Raw genomic sequence first — 24308 nt, 5'->3', positions numbered from 1 at the left:
GCCATCTGGCGGGGTCTGCTGGCTAAGCTGGAAGGCGGGGCCGTTCTGATATCTCCCCAAATCACTCCCCTCGTCCATCCCCCAACTACTTGACCTGCCTTGCTGACGTTCTTTCGCTTCCAGCCCCTCCGTCTGCCCCTCCAGGATGTGTACAAGATTGGTGGTATTGGAACTGTCCCCGTCGGCCGTGTCGAGACTGGTGTCATCGCTCCCGGCATGGTCGTCACCTTCGCTCCTAACAACGTCACCACTGAAGTCAAGTCCGTTGAGATGCACCACCAGCAGCTCAAGGAGGGTCTCCCTGGTGACAACGTTGGTTTCAACGTGAAGAACGTTTCCGTCAAGGAAATTCGCCGTGGTAACGTCTGCGGTGACTCCAAGAACGACCCGCCGTCGGGCGTCGACTCCTTCAACGCCCAGGTCATCGTTCTCAACCACCCCGGTCAGATCGGTGCTGGTTACGCTCCTGTCCTGGACTGCCACACCGCTCACATTGCCTGCAAGTTCGCTGAGCTGCTCGAGAAGATCGACCGCCGTACCGGCAAGTCGGTCGAGGCCAACCCCAAGTTCATCAAGTCCGGTGACGCTGCCATCGTCAAGATGATTCCCTCCAAGCCCATGTGTGTCGAGGCCTTCACCGACTACCCGCCTCTGGGTCGTTTCGCCGTCCGTGACATGCGTCAGACCGTCGCCGTCGGTGTCGTCAAGTCCGTTGAGAAGTCCAAGGGTGGTGCTGGTAAGGTGACCAAGGCTGCTCAGAAGGCCACCGCCAAGAAATAAACTGGATATTGAGGGCCGGGAGGCCATGGGACAATGATATGGACATTGGGATGGGACATGAGTGAATGATGGTAAAAAGCCATGCGAATATAAATTAGACTCGCATCTTGATGGTTTTTTAATCAATAAAGAACTTGATGACCCAGCTTCATAGTACGGTGTACGTTGTAGACTTCAACAATTAACGTGCAAGTAGACAGTACGAAGTAAAGTAGATCTCATGGTAGATGACTGGTTGTAGATCGATCAGGTTTTCTGTACTACGTACATCGTCGCTACGCAGATTCCACCTATATTCCGAAAAAAGAGAGAGCGAGAGAGAGGAAGAAAGAAGAAGAAAGAGACGAAGAAAGGAAAGCATATCTCATTACGTATGGTTGAAGAAAAAGCAGTGCAGAGAACCAAGAGGTCTGTCTATATATATTCCCGGATAGGAAATTCACTAGATTCCTGTGGTGTTGCGAATGATAATATTATACTCCCTTCTTCATCCGCCACTCTCTCCATCGGCTATCAGCTACTCATTGCACCCGTATACTCCGTATACGTCTTTCGTTTGGATTGGTCAGCGCAATAAAAACAAAAAAAAAACGATGAAGACAAGCAATCAATCTATTCTGACTAGAGACTAGAAACTAAACTAGAAACTCCTACCTACCTAGGTAGTTGGACAAGACTGAAAGAAAGAAATATGTATCCAGCGCTCTTGCTCGCTCGCTCCCTCGCTCACTTCGATGAAATATTTTTAATCTTCGTCTTCGTCTACGAACGAGGTCACGAGGCCACGAGGCCGGGCTGGGATGGATGCTGCCGGTGCTTTGCTGGAGGCATTCTAAGCCACCACACTACACTACAGTCATATGTACATCCAGCTCGAGCCGGTTTTGATGAATGAATAATGATTGGCAAGAAGTTTTGAAATGAAGCTGTCTGTGTGTGCCTTTATCGCGTTAATCAAAGTGGTCGTGTTTTTGTTGTCTAGGCTAGACGACTAGCATATGTTATGTACAGTACATGTATTCAGAATGAATGATAATGGTCTATCTGCTCTGATGGGGAAAGAAGAAAAAAGAAAAGAAAAAGAATGTTATTGATAATAATAATAGTGAGAGAGATCCGGTACACTCCGGGCCATTAGCATAGAATATTTCATTATAAAAGCTGTCTCTGAACTCACGTACACTTACCGTAGTCTTCTTACCTTTTCTAGCTAGACCTAATTTAAAAAAAAAATCAGATTTACCTCTGATAGCTGACATTACATTTATCATCCAATTGTTACAGCTAATATTGAGATTGGTAATATCTCTTAAGCTTTCAACTACCTTTCGAAAACAGCAGACACCCACCATGTACTGTACATACATACATAACCTGCTTTGTATGGCCTGCACCCGAGCAATCTATGCTATGCCGTATCTTTATGCAGGACAGCTTGATGCTCGCCCACGTCGATGAGAATATGTTATCTTGGTTGTCCTCGTGCTCAGTGATGTTTTGTTCGGATCCTCTCCGCCATTATCTCTGGGTTTATGAATCGAGTATATCTTGAAGAATTCTAGATCGGATATGGCCCTGGAGAGAGCACCAATACTTTACAGATGTCTGAATTTTGCACCTCATGGCCCCTCATTCATCGACGTACATACAGCGACCACCCTTGCCTTTTCCCAAGAAGAAAGTTTCTTACAATAAGTCTGTTACCGGCTACATAATGGTAAGTCGATCAGCCAGTTAGCCAGCGCGCTAGAAGTCCTCCATTTACCGGCAAGGTGACTTAAATTGTGATGCTGACAATGCATCACGGCAACATATGTCTTCGTCAGTGATGCAGTGGACCGGGCTGCAACACCTCCTGACCCTGAGGTTGTTGGCCACCAGAAGCCGGAGAATCTGCATTCGAACCGCAAACACCAATGAAGCACTGCGAGCACTCGAATTTCGATGAGGAGCCGTTTGTACATGATGGTGAGTCAACACCTTGACCTAGACCTAGGGCATAGGGCCCGGGGCTAGGGCTGCCTGACTCGCTTGCCAGCCATATAGGCACCTCGCTCGCCCATCTCCTCCCACGATCTAAGCTTCTTCTTCTTCTTCTTCTTCTTCTTCTGACTGCAGAGACCATGTCGTGGAGTGACGTGATTGCAAATTTCTTGCCTACTATTCACCGTCCTCATGTCTCTTTGCTTATCGGTATGACTCTGAGTCCTCAGCGTCCGACGACGACTATTGGACTCACCATGTCAGCGATCAGACATGGACGGCCAATGTGGTGCTGGGCAGTGAACATCACGAGAGGTATCCAGCCTTCACGGTAGACTCTCGCAGCCATCTGGAGAAACCCCCCACCCCAGCCAAGCCCAAACATACGCGTCAATATACGCGTCTGCCATCTCACATCGTTGGTAAATAAGGCCTAGAAACAAGATAAAAAAAGGTATGGATGCTGACTTGTCCCTAGAAAGTATTCTCCATGAAGGCTGCCAGTTTCGTGGATCTCGGTCTCCATTTGATGGGAAGCCATGGTACACTTGGCCGCTATTACATACCTTGTAAGTCACATCCTTGGGATGAGGCCAATATCTTGTCTACTATCTCGCTCAATACTATTCTGATATACTGATGCTGGAGCTGATCCTAGGCAGACTATTCATGGAACCCTGTTTGAGACGTGAGCGTTGATACCCGCGAGTACTCGGTTTCATCTGCTCCTCGATTTCACCTGCTATTTAATTCGACTTCATCGGAGAAGTACCTGATATCAATCAATCGATCATCCCTGGCACAAATCCGCCATCCCTACTTTTGACTTCCTAAACTTCATCGTACTGAGCCTCTCCACGATAGCAGTTTTGACTAACATCCTAGCCTTCGAGCATCCTCATGCCAAGGTTGAAGTCACAAAATAGCCTAATCTCACCATACGTGTCAGGGAATATTGAAACGTCTACACCTCTCCCAGCCGCAGTTGATTCTTTTATCCAACGAAGATATGATCTGCATGCCGACGCCAACGAACCTGCGTCCTTCATCAATCTGCGTCTCAGATAACAGCGGCAAAAGGCTCTCATATATGGGCTATTTGAGACGTGAGTGTTGCTCTAGTTCTCTTCGAAAAGCCTGGGATATCAATTTGCAGAGTGAGAAGTTGGGAACGAGAACTTTGCTGGATAGTTAGGCAAACGGCGGTGGAACAGATGTTCTCGAGGAAGATGGTTTGATCAATTGACCTGACAAACTATCGTCACACCGATGTGAACCTTGTCGAATATTGATCCTATCCGGCATCGCGGGTGGATGAGACGCCTCCCAGGATGACATCGAAATGGTCGCCAATAAAGCCGCTTCCTGCTGTTCATCGTTCCAAGAACAAAGAGCAGGCTTCATGTGGGAACACTGCATAGATACCGGGAAAGACATCAAAGAGATGTAACATCTACCTTTGATAATGTGTACGTGTAACTCGCTTACATTCGAATGTTTTAGCTACGGGGACGACCTGCAAGATTTGATGTACCAGTATTTGGATATGCTGTGGAAAGCATGTCTGATAGATATTTTCATCAGAAACATGATGGGCGAAAGTCATAAACGGACAAAACATCAGAAGAAAGCACCGAAAAACATAGAGAAGGTGAACCTCCCAGACATCACGCTGACATTAGAGACTTTTGTTCTAATCATCGACAAACTATGACCGTCTGGTGGACTGGACAATATCGAGGATTCTTGGTCGAGACTCGGCAGAAATACTTTATGAAGTTAATTATCATGAAGAATCCTAGCATGGCGTTTGCCATCTTGTACGATGGCAAAGCTGTCTGGCTGTGGATGCAAACGTTCGGGTCGTCAACATTAGTGTATCTTGGTTCCATCCTATCAGTAACCATCTTTGTTGACCATCAAAAGGGCGGAAGAGCGATACGAGAATGGAGTGTTTGGTTTGTTTTCTGATTCTCCTTCACGCACATCAAAACCACAGCGCTGGAGATCTGATTCCACCGGATCCACGATACGATACCGAGCGAATTTCGCGCTCCCTGCTCTGGAGCGCCATCGCTAGGGATGGAAAATGGTCAATTTTCCGGTTTGAAATTTACATAAAAAATGAAATTTCGCCAAGGCGCTGAATACTTCCTTCAATTCAGCCCAAAGACTTCCAGAAAATTGACCAATTTTCAATTTCCATCGAAGCTTACAGCACATCGCTTGTCATCGATGCGGGCAACAAGTATGTACATGTACATACATACAACTTCAAGTTCGACCTACTACTGGAAGGTTGGTTCGCCAAGTGCTATGTACTACAGTACAACAGACTTGTCCGCCGCATCATGGAACGTCCGACATCACCGTATGTGAGAGATGACGACTCCAATCCGCTACGTATTGTCCCTGGTTCGTCGACTTCAGACGAACAATACCTACACTGAGCAGGATAACGAGCAACATGCCGAACCAAACACTATCGAACACAATGAACAGAACGATGCTGGACCTTCGAACACATCAGGGGCTTCTTTCTGCGGGTGACAAGATGGCTGGTCTACAACATTGAAATAAAAGAAGCAAAGTTTCGACAAATCTTCTCAAAAGATGAAATTTTGTGCCATTTTATCGAATACAACCTGCAAGAATCGATGTTCTAGTCCTCGGACACGCTGTGAAAGTTGCCGTTCCCTTCTACATACGTGTTATCCACCCCAGGTAAATCAGAGACTACAACCACTGAGGAACTCTTTGGCGACCAGCATCTGCTGACGTTCCCTTCTTCTCTGCCAGGGATGATATACGTGTTGTCCACCCCGAGGGATGGATACCAAATCATCTCTGACAGAAATCGAAGTTTTCATCGAAACATCATGGACGAAAGTGATCGAATTTCCCTTTACTTTATCGCCTCTTTTTCTTTTCACGGTTATGATGACGAGAGGGTACTACGACGTTCCACGCTCCCTGCTCTGGAGCATCATCGCTAGGGATGGGGAATGTTCCGGCTCGAAATTATAAAAAAAAAATGAAATTTCACGCCATTCCCTCGAAAAATGAAATTTTACGGATTTCAAGGATACATTACCGTTATCCTTCTTTTCTTTACCTTCTTTTTTTTTTAATCAATTCTACTCTTCTTCCTCCTCATCTTCCTCAGCTTGCATGAAAATGCAACGCCTGCTTTACCATCAAATCAAAGGCTGGGACAAGACCTGCCGCCAATATGGCATCAGACATGGAGACTCATATCCAGGCATCCTACGCTAGTGGCTTTCTTTGTTGTCGTGACCTTAGTTCCTGCAACCTTTCTCTCGTTTCTCTTTCTAATAATCTCTCGTCTTCTTCCATGTCTCCCACGACCGTCCCTACTTGATCGTCTTTACACGCTCCAAGATGCCAAAGACGCCACGGAAAAAGCCTGAGTCAGATATGCTACGATTCGAGCGTGACAAATTGCTTCCGAAATACAAGTTCAATCCCTTTGACAGCGGCCCAGACAACGAGAAAACCACGAGGCGCAACACTCCACGAAACCGTTCTACCAGCAACAAAACGAACGCGACAACAACATGGGTTCGCCAACTCTACGGCATCTAAGGCCAAGCAGACCTATTGGTACTGCCTGCACACGTGGTGGCTAGGAAGCCGGGTGCAGAGAGGACAAAGCTCGTGCAGCCAGAGAAAGCCAGAGAAGACGACCAGGATCCAAATGACGAGAATCCAAGTTACAACCAAGAAACCCGTACCCAAACACTCCAAGAGGTCGACTTCTGGCCAACTATTAATTACCTGCTTGACATGCTTGTCTGGAACAGAAATCTTCTAGCTTTGGAAGTTATCGATGTTGATCTCTTCCCATATGCTCGCGTCCTCTAAGTCGAGTATGACAAGAAAAATACATCCGATCGTATTGCTTCTTTTGAAGCTCCCACATTAATTATTGGAAACTGCAATTGCGGAAACACCTCATGAAGTCAAGGATAATGAAGAATCCTCCAATTGTCGGAATTTGCAATTGCAGAAACATTGTCAAGACTTCAGAGCCATCACAGAGTCTCGACGCATCTCGAGATTGCATGCCTTCGACCATCCTCATACTGAGGTTGAAGTAACAAAAGAGCCCAATCTCACTATATATGTCTGGGAGAATATCGGAATGTCTACACCTCGTCTGGTGAGGAATGGCCTGTGAAGAGGACAACAGACTTCCGAATCAGGAAAGAGCTTCTCCGCTCCATTCTACAATATTCAATACCATGTTCTTCGAGCCATGGGCGGACTCGAAACGCTCCCTCATCAATATTCAAGGAAGATACACATATCAAAGCCACAGCGCTGGAGATCTAATTCAGGCGGATCCATGATATGATTCTGATGATGAGCGAATAATGCTACGACGTTCTGCTCTCCTTGCCCTGGAGCATCATCGCTGGGGAAGGGAAGTGATCAATTTTCCGGCTCGTGATAAAAAGAAAAAGAGAAAGAGAAAGAGAAATATCATGCCATTTTCTCGGACAATGAAATTTCGCCAAGGCGCCGAATATTTTCTTCAATTCAGCCAGAAAGACTTTAGAAAAATTGACCAGTTTTTCAATTTACATGGAAGTTTTACAACACATCGCGCTTATCACCACATGTGGGTGACAAGTACATTACAACTTCAAGTTCGACCTACTTACTGACAGGTTTGTTCGACAAGTGGTATGTTCAGTGCAACAGGAACAAGTACGGCAAGCCCACCATCCAAGAGCAGCTTCTCTTCCCGTGCTGGGCCTTTAATCACATCAGGAGCTTAATCCGAAAAGTCAAGAGAGCAAAAGGCAGAATTTATCGGCATCAAATTTACCTTCAGAATTACTGGATAAAAACCGAGATCTAGACTGCCAGCTGAGACTTGTTTTTCGCTGGTAGTCGATATTACAAGCTGAGGCTTAGTGACTCACTCAAACCACGGATTCATCAAACCAGATCGGTCGATCCACACGCTGCATTGACCAATTTCATCGCGACCCAGGTCTGATAAAGTTCCTTTACAGATGTACCTAGGTAATTTGTGACAAACAAAGTGCGGATAATAATGACGTCGTCGGGATTACCAGAAAAGGAAGGAATTCACTTAGGTACTTAGGCGGGGTACGGATTCATGCAGCCAAAAATCAATCGTTAGTATTCAGCACTTTTGCACGGTTCTGCCTGCGGGTGGTTTGTGTGACTCGACTCGACTGCTGGTTGGGTGGGTTGTTATTGTTGGAGGCTCGGTGACTGGAGCACCGTGGCAGTGGCACTCAGGCAGCGGGCCCTATCTCTGCACGACTGCACTGCAGCTTGCACTACAGAACACCGGCCATTATGGCTTCGAGAACAATGCTGCGTGCAGGTGGAGCAGCACGACAAGGCTGCAGGCTGACCTTCTTCGCGACCGTCGGCAAGGTGACTCAACGCATGGCCGACCTGCAATCCTTCATGGTCTATCACACGGTCTGGTTGGACTCCTGTCTGACATTATCTCCCAATAGTAGACGGCCTCTTCTCGAGTTAACCGCTGCCCGACACTGGCTCGCCCGTCGATGCGGAAACTCTGCAGTCAAGGCTATCCACAGAGACAGCCATATATATTCACTTGTCTGCTCACTCCCAGGGATTCTCTAACCTTCTGCCACAAGGCAGAATTTGCTTCCCCTGTATGGTCGATCTATCTAGCTTTCTTTCTCCACCAGACCCATGCCATGAGAAGAATTTCTGCCTTGAACGACAGCTCATCCTCATCCTGCCCTTCTAATTGCCTTCTTCCGATTCCGCGACGACAATGGGCTGCTGCAACTCTCGACAAGAAGAGGAGACGCCCGTCTCCAATGTGGAGGTGAAGATGTTGGACGTAGCGCAGCGGGCACAAGAGCATGCTGGATCTGCTCCGTCTCTCAGAAATGGACCCGAATACATTGTCAACGTACCCATTCGTGATTCAGAAAGGACTGAACAGACTCGCACGGGTACCATCTCTGTTGAACACCGCAATCGGGATAATACTGCCACCGCGCAAGGCCATATGGATGGTACGACAGAGAACCCTGTAGCCAACCTAGGAGACGGTGACAACAGCATCGTGGCGTCGCTTCCAACTCCGCCGGCTCCAGACGTGAGATGCTCTTACTGCTGTGAAGCGATCGTCCAGAGGAAAGATAGAGTGCTTCCGCTTCCACTTCGACCATGCAAGAAGTGTTCTCTCCCCGTCTGCAACAGCTGCGTTCGGAGGATGTTCGTCAATGCCTGCAAGAATGAGGCCAGCATGCCTCCCCGTTGCTGCGCCCCGATCCCCGTCACATATGCTCGGTTCGTCCTGTCGTCGGAAGAAGTGGCCCATTTCAAGGAGAAGTACGAGGAATGGAGCACTCCCAATCGCGTCTATTGCCCTATTCCCACCTGCTCGGCATTTATTCCATACCGTCTGTTTCCCACGTCTGCTGGAGGTTACGCTCAGAGCAATCCCAATCATACTGTAGCATTCGTCCCCGGCATCCAAACCCCGCCTCCGACGCCTCCACACTCCACCCCCGAGGTGGCTGCTCCTTCGATCCCCTGTCCCAAATGTGAGGTTCTCATCTGTTGCTCCTGCAAACAACTCGCCCACCCCGGGACGCCTTGCTCCGACACCCCAGACATCGACCCTGACATGGCGGATCTCCTCCGCCGGTGGGGCATCAAACGCTGCCCAAAGTGCCGCGCGGCGGTGCGACGCATGTACGGCTGCAGCCACATGCAATGCCGCTGCGGTGCGCAGTGGTGCTGGTGGTGCACAGGGCCGATCCGGGTGTGTCGAGCGCGGCCATGTCCGGCCGAACGGGAGGCGGCGGCATTCGAAGATGAGATCCACGGCGCGGCCGACGAGTGGCACGAGGAGGACGATCAGAGACGGGTAGTAGATGCCGAGACGGAGACTGAGATATCTATCGTTCTTCAACAGGGTGACGATGAAGGAGAGCAGCAACCTGGTGCACCGGTTCCAGCTCCCGAACGTCATCTCATCAACCTAGACGCAGGCCGGCACTGGGAAGACGCCGAAGAAGACTTTGGCAGCGAGCCCAACATCGACGAAATGGATCCCTTTGACTGCGACCACACGTGGGATGCTGTCGAGGTAGAGGAGATGGACGAAGAGATCGACTACGAGTGTGCCCGGTGCTGGCGCACGCTCGTCCCTCGCCCGAAAGGGTATACGTATCTGGGGATGAAGGAGCTGTTGGAGACGGGATCTTTTACCCAGAAGCCCAAGACGGCTGCTTTGGGCGGCGGTTCGGACGCGTTTATCAACCTGTGCCATCGCTGTGGAATGACTCTCTGCGAGGACTGTCGGGAATTGGACAGACGCCAACGACGGCAGTAGCTATGATTTGGGTGCTGGATTTTGGAGTGCTTTTTCGTGTAAATATGTAATCTTTATTTCTTGGTTTCGTTTCTCTTGCGACTGTGTTGCCACCTTGGTTGGCATTTATTGGAATGATCTCAGACATTAGTCCTGTCTCAACGTTAGTAGACCATGATAAGAGGGTTTTCTGGATTCAATAAAGGTTCGACATCTGAAAAAAGTAAAAAAAGAAAAAAGAAAAAAAAAAGGCTCAACTGGATGATACTCACGACAGCGTTTACAAGATGGTCTGAATAAAGTCTGCCAGGAATGGACACCTTTGATACGGTGTATATGCCACATGTGCTGTGAATCCATCGTAATCTGTATTGATGCTAGTCGAAGTCGTCCAGACGCGATTTTCACATTCTTCGAACCCATCCTCGAGAATCGACTGACTACTGTTTATGTCATTCTCAGGGCTCACATGTCACGTGCATGGTTCTGAGGATTCCGCTTCCGCTTCGGCTTCCGCTTGCTTCGACTCGGCTTGGCACATTGAAGCTCCATGATCCTCTTCCTCCGTCATTGACCCTCGCATTTGTTTGTCGTGCAATTGGATCACGAACGAAGATGAATATACCACCGGCATCCCGCAGCGGGTTGCGGACCTGCTCGCGGTGCCTGCGACAGCAGCAGACCCGCCTTGCCCCGCTATACCGGCATACCCGCTCCCTCTCGACGACGGGCACGCTCCGATCTGCAACATGGGCGAGCAGCAATAACCCTCTGCGGGCATCGAAGTCATCAGGAACGTCAGCCGCGAAAGATGAGCAGTATTCGCAATACAAGCGCAATATGGTGCGCTCGGCCGCTGGAATCGCCGTATGCGCCCTCGCCATGTACGGCGTCATCAAGCTGAATGTGTTCGGATTACCAGATGAAAAAGAACAGCAGGAGAAACAGAATCAGGTGGAAGCACAGACGAGCAACGGCAGTGTCAAGCTAGACGGACCACCCGCCGACTTCCCCAGCAGTCCGTCCATAATCCCCATTAAGGGCCAAGACGGCGTCGAGCAGGTCGAGACAGGCAACAGCACCGTTCCGCACTTCCCGTCGACGATCAAACTGCCGAAGTCGATCGATGTCTCGTCTCTCCAGCCCGGTCAGGAGCTGCCCGTTTCGCCGGAGCAGGAGGAATACCAGCTTCTCGGGCTCGGGATCCGCACTGTCTCGTTCCTCTCCATCCAGGTCTACGTCGTCGGGTTGTACATCGCCAAGTCGGATATCGCGACGCTGCAGCAGCGACTGGTCCGCACGGCCGTACAGCCTCCGACGGAAGAAGCAGCGCAGAGCGGCGCGGTAGCGGCGACATCGCTCGTGTCGTCAGAGCGGGAGGTGCTGAAGAAGCTCCTCCTCGATCCGGAGAAGGGTGAAGAAACATGGGGGCAAATCCTGAAGGAAGGGAACCTGCGAACAGCGATCCGGATCGTCCCGGTTCGCAACACTGATTTCATGCACATGCGCGATGCCTGGGTGCGGGGGATGACGACGCGGGCGCAGCGGGCCAACGCCAAAGCCAAGGAACTTGCTGCAGCAGGTGCACCTCGTCTCAGCGAGTTCGAAGACGACACCTTTGGCCAGGCAGTCAACGAATTCAAAGCGCTCTTCGGCCGCGGCACGCGCAAGAACATCCCCAAGGGCCAGGTGCTGCTCCTGCTGCGCGACCAGCAGGGTGCGCTCGACGCGCTGTTCCAGTCTGATCCGAAGCAGCCGCTGCTCTGGCTGGGACGCGTCCCCGACGAGAGGGTCAGTCGGCTGGTGTGGTTGAACTATCTGGCTGGCAAGACGGTGGCCAGCGAGCCAGCGCGCGAGAGTATTGTGGAGGGGGTCATGGGGATTGTGGAGAGGCCGGTTGGGACGGTTGTTCAGAGGGTGATCTAGCTAGCTGAATCCAGCTATGATGTATATATGTACAGTACTTATTTCTTGTTCAATATAGCGTCCATTCCTGCTTCTCTAGTTGCCTTCAGGTCCTTACGTAGGTAGTAGTATATGGAGATGATAGCGATGAATATCGAGAACAAAATCAGGACACTTGTCCGGTGTGTTATCGATGGCAAAGCCTGTAAAGTACTGGTGTACTATACTGTACTGCACTTCATTTCTTCCTTCCTTAGATCCTTTCTTTTCACATTCGTAATTAATTAATCAACAATAATACCAGTGTACAATACTATACTGCATTGCATTTCTTCCTTTCTCGTCCCTTCACATTCATAATAGTTCATTAATCGATTAATCAATCATTTCCTCCCTTCCTTTCCTCCCTTTCCTCTTACGAAGTACTCCGTATTTGTCAACAAGTTTCGTGTGTTTTTGTTAGTTCACAGCGCACCCGCCTCCCTCAACAACTCCGGCAACTCCGCCTTCCTAGCCTGCAAATCCGAATTCCCGCCAATATGCTTCTTGTTAATGAAGATGTTGGGCACCGAGCGCTGGGAGGTGAGTTCCTCGAGGGCGTCTTGGATCGCGGCGCCGTCCTCTATACATCCACAACCAGGGTGTATTAGCTTCGCATATATCCAGGGGATTCTTCCAATTGACGGGTTCGGGTTCGGGTTGGGAGGGGTATGTATGTATGCATGTACGCACCAATCTCATCCAGCTCCAGCACGTGGTATTTCGCGCCCAGGCCGCTCAGCGTCGCCTTGGTGGCTTTGCAGTAGGGGCAGTAGGATTTGGAGAACACCACTATCCATCATTGTCAGCTAAGAAAAGACGATGCCCGCGATTAATCGCGCCCGGCGAGAGAGATGGCTGCTCACCAACAGGGTTCTCATTAATCAGATTCTGCGCCTTGACCTTAGCAGCGGACATGGTGCCTGGCGAAGCGGGTCGGGAAGCGGCGGCAAAAGTGCCGAAGAGACGGCTGAATAGGGACGAAATGGTGGGCGAAAGATCTAAAGAAAGGGAACCTGGTGATTCCCTGGATGAGTGGAATAGATATCGGTTAGATATCTGAGTGTTCGGCACGGTCGTAGATAGATAGATAGATAGATAGATGGTCGCATGGGAGGGGAGGGAGGTGTTGGTAGATGGATGGTAAGGAAGAGAAGGATGGTCGATACCTTATATGCTGTACAGTACTGGTGTGAAAAAAAAAGGACAATGATAAGTAAGCAACCCAGCTAATCAGCAGGTTATTAAGCAGTAGGAGTATGATGATGGCGTGCGACGGGCGGGATGATGCGCAATATAATATTGCAGGTTACTAAGTATTACCTCTGCTAGAGACGGCGATGTCAGCGGGGTTAATAGCGGCAATGGCAGCCGACATCGGATTATCTAAGCTAACCTCACACTCACAGGGCTGGAACTGATGGAATCGATTTCCGCGGATCCTATCCATCCGATTGATTGCCACAGTCTTACAGAAATGTAGAATATGCAATTGCCAATCATCAGTATTTATCTAACTCTACTGATTACTGATTACTGATTACTGATTACTGATACCAATACTGATACTGATACTTAAGTGGAGACGAAATTCTCTGACCAAATCAGCCTGAATGATTATCTGATTACTAGCGATGTATATCAATATTCCCGGCAAGCAAGCTCACACCTCTAACCCCCCACAGGACAACCAACCACAACATCAACAGTGAAAGCTGAAGCATGTAGGGAAGAAGTCAACGCTATCAACAAAACCCGGAAGGTGTCTGAACAAGAAGACAGAAAAATATGTCTCGTCAAAGTCGTCATAATAGAAGCAAGGTCTAATGTACAAATGCAAGAGAACAGACCACAGCTTCGCCGAGTCGACTTCTCTTGCCGTCAAACAGCAAAGTTGGTATTCTGCTCCCGCGGCTGCCGCGAAGGTAAAGTCAACAAGTGAGATATCAAGCCCCATGATTAAATAGATCAACACCCACACAGAAAGTCAAAGGGAATCAGAATCTAAGGAATGGACAGATTTGGTTAGGGTTAAGCAAGGAAATTTCGACACGCCGGTGAGATGTGAAAATCAACTGCTGAATCCGATATATGAACAAGCAAAATACCAGCCCTGGCTCGCTGAATAAATAACAACCTCGCACTAGTCGAACAATCAATATTAACAGACGGCAGCAATGAAAACTCGGGTATTAAACAAATCCGGAAGAAAAAGAGAAAAAAAAAAGAAATAGTATTGTCAAGGCAAACAGACTGACGCCTGTCACATGACGATACAGCATCCACACCCCTTCTCTTCTTTTTCCGGCTCTGGTACGGCGGCAGGAGGCGGCTGCGCCTTTTGCGGCACCGGCAGCCCAACCGGAGGTGTGGTTTGCACCTTGGGCATGGTGCTGTAATTCGTGCCACTCGTTCCAGGACGGTTCGAAGGCTCGGGGCTCTTGGGAGACTTCAGCGGCCACGATGACGAGTCTGCGGGCGGTTCTGCAGATGTGGCCTCTGCCTCTTCTGCTTGTGCCTCTTCTGCCTGAGATTCCGGCTCTGCCTTGGCCGGCTCCGGATTCACACGCGGCGGTTCATCATCCGGGCGAACTGCCAGCGGCGCGAATTCGCGGTCGTATACGGACGGCGTCTTGCCCTCCTTCTCCCACAGCTCTTGCTGCAGCCGCTTCGCATGCGTCGGCAACATCTGCTGTTCCGGCGGCAGTCGCGGGTCCGGCTTATACATGGTGGCCAGCCACGGGGGATCACCTTCAGGACGGTTCACGGCGGTCGTCGGCCGGGTTTCACCTGCTCGCGTGCCGGGGCGGTCTTTGGCGTTGCTGCCCGACGCGGCTCGCTGTTTCTGCGTCGCTGACGTTTTTCGGTTGCCCGACGGGGCGGAGGACTTTCGGCCGGTCGAGGACGGAGTGCCCTTCGCGGGTGTCTTCTTCGCCGGGGACGCCTGAGCTTGTGACTGCGACTGCGATTGCGGACCTGCTCGGCTGCCGGGTCGGCTGGAGGTCATTGGAGGGGTTGAGTTTCCCACAGGGAAAGGAGACGCTTCAGGATTGTCAACTACCGATTCACTGGCTATACGGGATACACTGTCTTCGTCTCCGCTTCCCAGCGTGCGAGTACGAGCGCGTTGTATGATAGGAAACTCACGTTCAACTTGGTCCGGTGATATCGGATGGGGACTGGTCGTCAGAACCGGGATCCGTGACGAACTCTTCTTCAGTCCGGTATTCTTGTACAATTTGGCGGATGCACTGTCGTCCTGCGATTCTGCCGCGATCTCCTCCGGCCGACGCAGATCCCAATTCATCCGCTCGGCTTCTGACGGCGCCTCCTGTTCGAGATCCTCAAGGGGAATAGGCGAATCAAGCTGCTGCCGCTGAAGACTGGGCCACGGTTCGGTGTATTCCGTCGAGGGCGACGTGACGACTGTGCCGTTGAGACTGTGCGTGTCGTAGCTCCGGCCGCGCAGACTACTGGATTTGCTTCCTGCACGGACCTGACGCTGGATGCGCATCGCCGCCTGCTGAAGCTCCTCACTCTCAATGCGGGCCAGCTTGTCTCGATGGATCCAGTTGTCGTCGTCGACTTCGGGATCTGTAGAGCTGTAGAACTTGCCGGGACCATCGCCCTTTCGATCTGCCGCTGTCGGCGGGCCTATTTCGCGCCCCGCGCTGCTATCCCGTCTGGAACCAGACTGCGATGAGGTGCGAGATCGCGGCATTCCGTTGGGGGTACGGTGTCGATGGGAGGAGGATTTCGGATAGGCGGAGGTCGAATCGTTGGAAGCTCGTTTGGAAGAAGTGCCATCGTTGAACTGTTGTATGACAGGAAAAGCTATCAGTGTGCCATCCTCCTTTTTTGTGATCACATAGAGACTCAAATGCAGCCACAAGACATAAGCGATGAGAAGGGATTGAGAGGAGAGGTAATGTAACAAACCTCCGATCCAACTGGTACCGCAAAGTCCCAAGCATTGTTAGTGGACGATGTCAGAGCATCTGCGGAGTAAACTGCAGCGGCTGTTCCAGCCATCCCAGCGGCAAGAACAGTGACAGCGGGAACAGCCCCGGCAAGCAGAAAACCAGCTCAACAAGAAGAACCTTGTAACGATGGAAAGAAACAAGATAGCTGCAGTTCTTTTCCTTCTCAATGCCCTCCTGCTTATCCGGACATTGCGATCACAGAAAATCGGTCCGCAACGTCAAGCCCCACTTTACCCCTAAACACTCCGAGCCTTACCACTGGAATCGATGGGAAGAAGGATCGGTGCGGTCCCACGCGGAGAGGATAAACGGCGGTGGTCCCTGGGATATGCAGACTCTTAGAAAGGACGAGAGTGTCGTTTCACAGAGACAGACAGACAATGAAGAGGGCCGGCAATGTTTCAAATCGACTCGTTCGTTGCCTCGAGGGAAAAAGGCGGCAGGAGTGGAGCCAAACCAGACTAGCCCTCTGAATGGATCTGGGTCGGGGAGGACCGTTGTTGATCTCGAACCAAGCCAGAACTCTTGGTGGAGGCAGGTGTTTCAGGATAGACTGCTGCGCGGGACGAAGACACTGTCAACGAGATAAGAAAGGCGGTGTCTGAAAGGGAAGATGTCCAACATGGACAGTAGAGTGGTGAGCAAGACCTTTTTTTTCAACAACGGTCTTGTGCCAGTATCCTTCTCTCGAATTTCCTCTGTCGGTATGGCAGGCAGATCGAAGGTCGGTAGATGGCTTTAGGGGGGTCGGTGGGATTAAAGCGGGAGCGGGACTTGCGTGTCTGTGTCGGAGAGGATGTAAGACAAAGAGAGGGAAAACGAGGGACAGTAATGGAGAGGTTTAAAGAGGGGGTGTGTACGTGTCAAACCCCCACCGCTGAGAAAGGTCGCTTTGAACGAGTGCAGGCGAGAATGGGGTAATGCAAGGTGCGGGCGCAAGCTGCAGAACAACCGGACCGGTCAGGAGTGATGCAGAGGAAGAACACCGGATAGGCAGGAATGATGGCGTGGAGAGAAGGAGGAGAAGGATATGGGAGGGAGAGGAGTAGAGAAAGGGAACCCTGCTTTTTTGTTTCGTGACAGGTCTATTCAATCTTCAATCATAATTATTACTATTGGCAAGAGGAGGCGGAGAGGGGGGGAAGAACATGCAGTGCAGAGGATCGAAGGCAGGGCAGAGACAGAGGGCGAGGAGCAGGATCAGGGAAGGAAAGGTCGAGAGACAAATCGCAGGCCAGAACGGCATCAGGTCTCTCTGGAACAGGCTGAACAGCCCCAGGGGACAAGCTAGCCATGCCCGTAGGATCTAAGCGCGATAACTAGCTCAACTTAGCACGCCGTTTACAGTCTAGAATCGACTCGACTATGCAGGTTATTGGCGGATGGCCCAGGGATCCATCATATAATTACGGAGTATGGGGGACTGCCCCTGTGGGCAAAACCTCTCCAAATGTCACTGCGGAACAAAGAATGATCTTCCTGGCTGTGTCCACGACTCCACGGGCCTGATTAATAACCTATGGCTCGCCAGCAGAGATCGTTCTGTACGGGCGATCTCAGCAGCCACATACTCCGTAATTTGGCCGTTTGGTCGGTGATTGCCTCAGCCACACTGCCAGGCCACGGCATTAGTGGACAGCCACGATTAAGGGTCTGAGCAATCACATCGCATCGAGTCGTTTGTTTCCATTTTTTATCGATATAGAACGGAAGTCTCCGTAAAAAAAAATTAATAGATGTCAACTAATGCTACTAGTACTCCATACTCCGTACAGAGTTCTGTATGACTTGCACAGAACCATTCTCTCGGGTTTGACTAAGACGGCTAGTCAGTGCCATCTGCTACGGAATACCCAGCACGCAGGTACCTACGGAGTAGGATCTACAAAGTACTCCATAAATTATCCACCCATTCATCACCAATCGGTAGATCAGACGACCATCTCGTAGTCAATTTCAGATAATCATACCCTTTCGAGCATAGAAGAGGAAATGTTGCTGTAGACAAATGCCAAGAAACACACTCTTTCTATCCTTATGGATACCCGTGTACCTCCCGTACGGCAACACTGAGAGAAAATATATATTCTCGGATCTACTGTTACTCCCAAGTATACGGTCCAAACCTTAAAATTTTCCTCACTGCATTATTATCACATCTCTATTTTGTTTCATCTAGTCTTTCGCTGCATTTTTGTCCTCTCTCACTCTCACTCTCTTTTTTCTTTCTCTTTGCCTTTTTCCCTCGTCGAGCATTACCACACCATGGTTGTACAGTATTACCATTGGGTATAATCAGCGACCATTGCGATTGTATGGAGTAGATGGAGGCTGACAGGTGGGTCCCTCAGCAGTTATATATAGCCCTGAACACTCCGTACGGAGTAGGCCGTACTCCGATGACTCAGCATCTCCAGGATCTTATATTCAGTATCATTCCGAAGCAAGATAAGTCCATCAAAGGTATATACGCTGCCGAAGATGACAACATAACATCCGTATGACAGACACACAACGCCGTCTTTCCCATGCAAATCGAAAATAAAAAAGTATAAAAACAATCCACTACCCACCAGCCAGTGGTCAATCCCACTCTAGTAAAAGGATAGGGCAGATAGAAAAAGGATAATGAATATGTCATGTTCGGAAGAGTAAAAGAGAAAGCATAAGGCTGATATCACCCTCGGTGTCCCTTCTCTCATGAGTCATGAGTATAGACAGATAAGTCGAGACCATCCTTTCCCGTTTCGAAGCTGAGGACAAGCAAAGAGGTAAAGGTAAGAGAGGCTGTCTCAAATCCAAAGATCATGCCCAGTTCATCGCTGACCCGTGTCCCAGTCATGACGGTCTACCATGGAACTCCAACAGAATGAATCTTCATCGCATGGATCGGAAAAGAGGAAAAAAAAACGAAATGCAAGCAAGCAAAGTCAACTGGGTAAAAGAAGACACTAAGAATTTTGCTCCGGCGCAGCCTGGTCTAGTCTCGCCAGCATCGCCTGTGCCTCCTTGATCAGAGCCCGTCGCGCATCCCGAGCGTCCCCAGACTCGATCCCATCAGCCTTGAGTATCACCTGGGCCAAAATGGTCTCGCTGAGCCGTTTATGCTCAAAATCTCGCGCCTTGAGGTCCTCGGGTGGGTGGGCGATGTACTCCTCGCACAAGGGGACCAGAGATGAGCGGAAGTACCCTGCAAGAGCTTCCACTTGCTCCTGCGCTGTCCGCAAGTTCTGCAGGCTGGGTGCCGGAGAAGGAGCGGCCGATGAGCGGCCAGAAGACGAGGGTCGTTGGTCCATCGGTGGAGCCAAGCTGCTGGGATCCGCAGCAGGTCGCTGGTTGCGTTTCGGCTTCTTTTTCTTGTTCTTTTTGTTCTTTCCATGTCGTGCGTAGTGGTCAGAGCTGTCGTGACTTATCGTCTCACTCAGCCTATCATCGTCACTGCCGGAGAGATCGCTGGTGCTCTCCCCGGGCCGCACCTCGGTGACTACGCACATAATCTCGGACTCTTGTTTGAGGCCTTCGTCCTTGCAGGGCACTGCGTCATCCTTCAACAGCCTCCCCTTGTAGAGCATCTTGATTCGCCGGGGATCTGATGTCCTCGTCTTCTCCGCGGCACGCCGCCTCACCTCACCCACGGTGAGTGCACCATCATCGATGGCATAGGGAGGGAAATGGAGCGGGTAGGTAACCCCGCGGTGTTTGAGCAGTAAGATATCCGGTCCCTCTTCGTCGGACGGATCAATGGACCCCGCATGGTGGCGCTGAATATACTGGGGTTGTTCGTGAGCGCGGGGCGGATCGACAATGTCGTCGCTGGTGAGGTAGGAAAAGTCGTTGTCGCTCACTTGCGGCGGGACGGGTGGCCCGCGCCTCCAGAAACTGAAAGGCCCGCGCCAGCTCATGGCGACCACAGCCAGCGCACCAGCAAAGACGGTAAGAACAAGAGCGGCGAGTGAGGATGCGGACAGGTGTTCGAGAGCAGGCAGACCACCGCTGGGCTGCTGGAGTGGTGCGAGCTGTTGGACGAGGGAGGATCCGACAGTGGTGAAGTGGTGGATGAGATGATGCACCGAAACGGAGAGGCCGGGGGCCAGCCAGTCCAGGTAAGAAATCGAGACCTCACCCAGGGAGGACAGAGACACGGGTGAGGACGATGAAAAAGTCATGGATCCTATGCCAGGCAGTGGAGGGTTGTCAGGGCGGAGACGGGGTGAGCTACATCATCGCCAAAGTCAACCTCGTCCCGGGCGGTCATCTCGCCGTTCACGGCAGGCAGAAAAGAACAACTTACCTAAGGGAGGTAGTTAGGCTACCGCAGGGAACCGTGGCGCCCTTTGTCGCCAGACGCCGCAAGCGCCGCAAGCGGCTAGACGAGGCTCCACAAGGTTAATGCCATTAAGACTATCCGAGGAATGTGGAGGGGAAATGGCAGACGAAAGAAGCATACCTTGGGGTGCTCGCGACTGTAACTAGATTTGGGAACACCTTTTGCTCTTTGTTTTTGTTTTTGGATTGTCCTGGACTTTGTCCCAACAGGTTAGTTAGTTTGTGAAGCCGTACTCTCATGGACAGAGTCGGACTCGTAGCATGTGTTGGAAGTCCGAAGATTTTGTGTCCCCCCCCAAAAAAAGATTAATTCAATAAAAGAATAATAACCAATGTCTCTATGTATATGTACAGTACAGTAAAGTACGCTGTGTATACCCCGTCTCTACATATGTGGGAAAAGCAAGAACCTACCCAAACGCCCTCACCATGCTCGAGTAATGGATAAACACATCCTGAGAATTATACTCTACAGCCTCACCTGTCCTCCCGCCAAACGTCCCCCAAACAATCTTCCGAAGAGCCCACCAGCCTGACCACTGTCACCCGGCTCATTGCCGTCGCCAGCCATCCATCTCGGCCGCCGCAAACCCGCCAGGGTTTCTTCCAGCCACTCCGGAGTGGAAGCGGTCTCGATGGTGTTCCGGACCCGGTGGGCAAAGGACTGGAAGAAATTCTCCTCGCCCTCATCGTCGAGGACAGGCTGCGATGAGGCTGGGCCGGAGCGAGGGACTCGAGAGGATCTTTCCGCTGGCGGAACCCAGATGGTCGGCGCTGCACGGCGAGCGGCGTTTCCAGCGCTAGGAGCCCCGTTCCTGACGGGGTTGTGGGTTCTCGATGTGAGCCTCAAGGATCCCAGGCCGCTCAACTCCCGCTCAATAAGCTCCCGTCCTTCCCGCCAGCCACCGGTCCTTAATCCGCTGTTGTTCTCGGCATCGTCATCGTCGTCCTCCACAAGACCAAATCCGAACACTTTCTGGATGCGACCGTACAGGTTGAACAGCGTAGCACCCACCGGAAGAAGGACAAAGATCGGGAAGAAATAATCAAAGCCTTTCCCCAATGGGGTCAGATCGATATACTGACCGAGGAATCGGTAAAACGTGGTATCGCGCCGCACGTCCTCCGGAAGGAAAGTGAGGAAGTTGTAGGACAGGGGCACCGTGAGACGGGCAATCTGTCCCGCGTACCAACACGCGCTTTCACCGTAGGTATTTCGGCGGACTAGAGCTCGATTGCCCCAGACCTTGGCGTCATTGACGCCCTTCAGGGCCGCGGCGCACATGTACAAAAGCCAGAGGGACGCCACCACCTGGCCTCCAAAGCCGATCTGACCGGCGTTGTCTGGGCGCGGGATCAGGCTGAGGCTGATAATTGAGAATCGCGGGGCAAAGGTCTTGATAAGCTCAGACCAGACAACGCACGCGGAAGCGGCGGAGAAAGCCGCTGCCAGGATGAGCCGGACGCCGGGGAGCAGATGCACGTAGACATGGTACCGCAAGGTCGGGGTTAGAAAGCCCACTCGAGACAGGAATGCGGCGTGCGACGCAGGCCGACCAAAGTCGAGCTTCTTGGAAGCGGACGAATTTACGATCGCCTGGTAGTCCGCGGCCGACTGTACCAGCCGGTCCCACTCATCGACAAACCGTGCCTTCTGATGCCGAGCACGCTGGAGACGTCGCGACAGGTCTGCCATGTACCGCTCCGTGATGACCGCTGGCACCGCCGCAGACGACTCATTGATGATGGATTGAAGGGCCACGGGGCGAGACTCCGGCAGACTCGAATACTCGGCTAATTCCTCGATCCAGTCCTCGAATTCTCGAGCGGTACCTGTCTTGCGCTTCTGGAGTTGGGCGACTTGCGCCTCCAACTCCTCGAGCTCGGTGATGGCATCCGTCAGGCGGTCGTACACCTTCGGAGCATGCGCCTGAAGCCTCCGCAGGGTGCCAGCATTGTTGGCTTTCCGAAGAAACGAACGTGGAATGGAGACCAGACCATGACCCATGAGGTAAATGGCCAGGATCAGACCCCACACATAGGCCAGCGCCATCACAAGGGTCTTGATGGAGGTGAAATCAAATCCATTCTGGATTGAGATGTAGATGAGGCCGACAACACCGCAAGCGAGGACGGTCAACTGGTAGCGGACATTGGAGCGCAGAGAGTATAGGAAACGATCTTTGGGTTCCCGGTATCCCGAATCGACGAAATCACCCAAGAGTGGCAGAATCACCCTGTGAGATTGAAACTTCTATGAGTGTCCTGTAGACAACTAGGAAGAAGACCGAGTACGGCCAGACACTAACCAGGTCAAGACAAAGATTAGCCAGTATGTGATCCGCCACAAGACCAGGACCGCGCGGTCGGGTAGCCAAATACCCTTGGGGGCACCTCCGGCCCGTGAGCTCGATGCTAGGTCGACGGGCACGAGCAACACCACGCTGGCAGGCAGCACCAAGGCCAGAAAGACGGGGACAACAATGTAGGCAGGCGTCGCACGAAGCGTCAAGAACCGTCGCAGGAGCAGGAGGACGAGAAGACAGATGATGAGAAAGGAACCGGAGAGAAAGATGCCAGAGCCGACTGGCGCCGGCGATGATGCAACGGCCATGCTGCGCTAAGGGAGAGAAACTATCCGGAGGCCAGTAGTGCTGTAAGATACCCGGCCTATTAACGCATTATTGTTGATACATAGGAGCCATCACTGCTTTCTGCAGTTCAGCATGCACGACGGAGAATGACAGAGAGTACCTAGGTAGTAAGGAGGGCGGAAGACTGGTCGGGGAACAAAGGCTGATTGATGGTCGGATAGCGTCGATAAGTACAGTACGGAGTACGGAGTATGGAGTACGGAGTATTCAGGCGATGATGATGAAAGCGGCTCTCACGTGAGAATCTTCCACCGCCTTCCAGATACAGCTAAGCCCCATGCCACCTGGGCAGTGGACAGCAAGGCTGGATCGGGCTGATTGTCCGCAACACAGGCCAATGGCGTCTGTCAGCCCAATGGGTCGCATCATGGGACCAGGCTGCCACCAGTTGAGTATTAGGATTACTCCGTACAATCATGATTATTCTATCGTTACTATTGTGGTTGTTGAGTACCTCCCTGGCTGTGAAGGTGTTTAATAATGGCGTACCCTCTGACGGTGGGCATGGTCCCTAACTAAGCTTAGTGCGAGCGGGTAGACTTGCCTGGCGTTCCTTGGACTCGGGTAATTATAGTAAGCCTGTCTGAAGGGGCTGGCATGGCTGTGAGGTCGTGAATGACAGACGGTGAACCAAGACAACATCAATAGGGTACTCCGTATTTACTGCCATCAATGGGGAATAGTCATGTAGGATATTGGACATGATTGTTGAGCTGAATTGGAATAACATTGATAATGGAGTGTTTTACCATCCATTCCCTCGAGGGGACCTAGGCAGGGCCTTGGCCTCGTGGGTGGTCCCCCTGGGGCCTGGGATCGTAGGCCGGGATTCACTAAGTTAGGCGATTGACTAGCAAGGCCAGAGCACCTCCAGCCCATTCATGCCGTTCTCGGGCCTTGTCAGATCATCCATCTGAGTCTGCATCAGCCATGCATCCGAACTCGATCCCCCTCCGCCGTCCAGGGATTCATAACGACCATCGAGAATCATTGCGATTCTTCTGCTCTGGTGCTGGGCAACAGGGTCTGTCAGTTGGACAGTCAAGCCAGAGCTGTCCCACCGCCCCATCGCTCCCGTGGTCTAAGGACTATAAGCTGTCTTAACGGGCAGGGACCAAGCAACTAATTCCACGCCAAACCGATCTTCCAGAGCCGACTGGCTCCTGTCCCCCATTTTGTCTCGGCCTATCATCCTCGTCCATTGATTGCTGCCATCCCTCCCATCCCCAGCTGGGGCTCCGTCATCGCCTGAGGTCCATTGATTTGCTT

At 51.4% G+C, this 24308-nt stretch overlaps 8 protein-coding genes across 8 annotated transcripts; 4 read left to right on the top strand and 4 right to left on the bottom strand.

The window, feature by feature from the left end:
* Positions 1-216: 216 nt before the first annotated feature.
* VTN77DRAFT_5809 (uncharacterized protein) lies at positions 217-780 on the top strand (the record flags this gene model as incomplete). The annotated part of the gene is made up of 1 exon (XM_069422017.1): positions 217-780. The coding sequence occupies one exon, from the start codon at positions 217-219 to the stop codon at positions 778-780; it is 564 nt and encodes a 187-aa protein (XP_069276687.1).
* Positions 781-2696: 1916 nt separating this feature from the next.
* Positions 2697-3455, top strand: VTN77DRAFT_5808 (uncharacterized protein; the record flags this gene model as incomplete). Its single annotated transcript, XM_069422016.1, has 4 exons — positions 2697-2748; positions 2994-3185; positions 3242-3332; positions 3422-3455. 4 exons carry the CDS (start codon positions 2697-2699, stop codon positions 3453-3455), a joined length of 369 nt encoding a protein of 122 aa, XP_069276686.1.
* Positions 3456-8578: 5123 nt separating this feature from the next.
* On the top strand, positions 8579-10153 carry VTN77DRAFT_5807 (uncharacterized protein; the record flags this gene model as incomplete). The annotated part of the gene is made up of 1 exon (XM_069422015.1): positions 8579-10153. The coding sequence occupies one exon, from the start codon at positions 8579-8581 to the stop codon at positions 10151-10153; it is 1575 nt and encodes a 524-aa protein (XP_069276685.1).
* A 594-nt stretch (positions 10154-10747) lies between these two features.
* On the top strand, positions 10748-12058 carry VTN77DRAFT_5806 (uncharacterized protein; the record flags this gene model as incomplete). Its single annotated transcript, XM_069422014.1, has 1 exon — positions 10748-12058. One exon carries the CDS (start codon positions 10748-10750, stop codon positions 12056-12058), a length of 1311 nt encoding a protein of 436 aa, XP_069276684.1.
* Positions 12059-12501: 443 nt separating this feature from the next.
* On the bottom strand, positions 12502-12994 carry VTN77DRAFT_5805 (uncharacterized protein; the record flags this gene model as incomplete). The annotated part of the gene is made up of 3 exons (XM_069422013.1): positions 12502-12659; positions 12770-12868; positions 12943-12994. 3 exons carry the CDS (start codon positions 12992-12994, stop codon positions 12502-12504), a joined length of 309 nt encoding a protein of 102 aa, XP_069276683.1.
* A 1345-nt stretch (positions 12995-14339) lies between these two features.
* VTN77DRAFT_5804 (uncharacterized protein) lies at positions 14340-16108 on the bottom strand (the record flags this gene model as incomplete). The annotated part of the gene is made up of 3 exons (XM_069422012.1): positions 14340-15118; positions 15224-15890; positions 16016-16108. 3 exons carry the CDS (start codon positions 16106-16108, stop codon positions 14340-14342), a joined length of 1539 nt encoding a protein of 512 aa, XP_069276682.1.
* Positions 16109-19010: 2902 nt separating this feature from the next.
* On the bottom strand, positions 19011-20225 carry VTN77DRAFT_5803 (uncharacterized protein; the record flags this gene model as incomplete). The annotated part of the gene is made up of 1 exon (XM_069422011.1): positions 19011-20225. The coding sequence occupies one exon, from the start codon at positions 20223-20225 to the stop codon at positions 19011-19013; it is 1215 nt and encodes a 404-aa protein (XP_069276681.1).
* A 629-nt stretch (positions 20226-20854) lies between these two features.
* Positions 20855-22999, bottom strand: VTN77DRAFT_5802 (uncharacterized protein; the record flags this gene model as incomplete). The annotated part of the gene is made up of 2 exons (XM_069422010.1): positions 20855-22622; positions 22695-22999. 2 exons carry the CDS (start codon positions 22997-22999, stop codon positions 20855-20857), a joined length of 2073 nt encoding a protein of 690 aa, XP_069276680.1.
* Positions 23000-24308: the final 1309 nt, after the last annotated feature.

This window comes from Rasamsonia byssochlamydoides (assembly GCF_041956645.1).
Source record: "Rasamsonia byssochlamydoides strain NRRL 3658 unplaced genomic scaffold VTN77scaffold_42, whole genome shotgun sequence".
Lineage (NCBI taxonomy): Eukaryota > Fungi > Ascomycota > Eurotiomycetes > Eurotiales > Trichocomaceae > Rasamsonia > Rasamsonia byssochlamydoides.
Note: the sequence above shows the minus strand (reverse complement) of the source record. Positions and strands in the feature narration are given on the sequence as shown.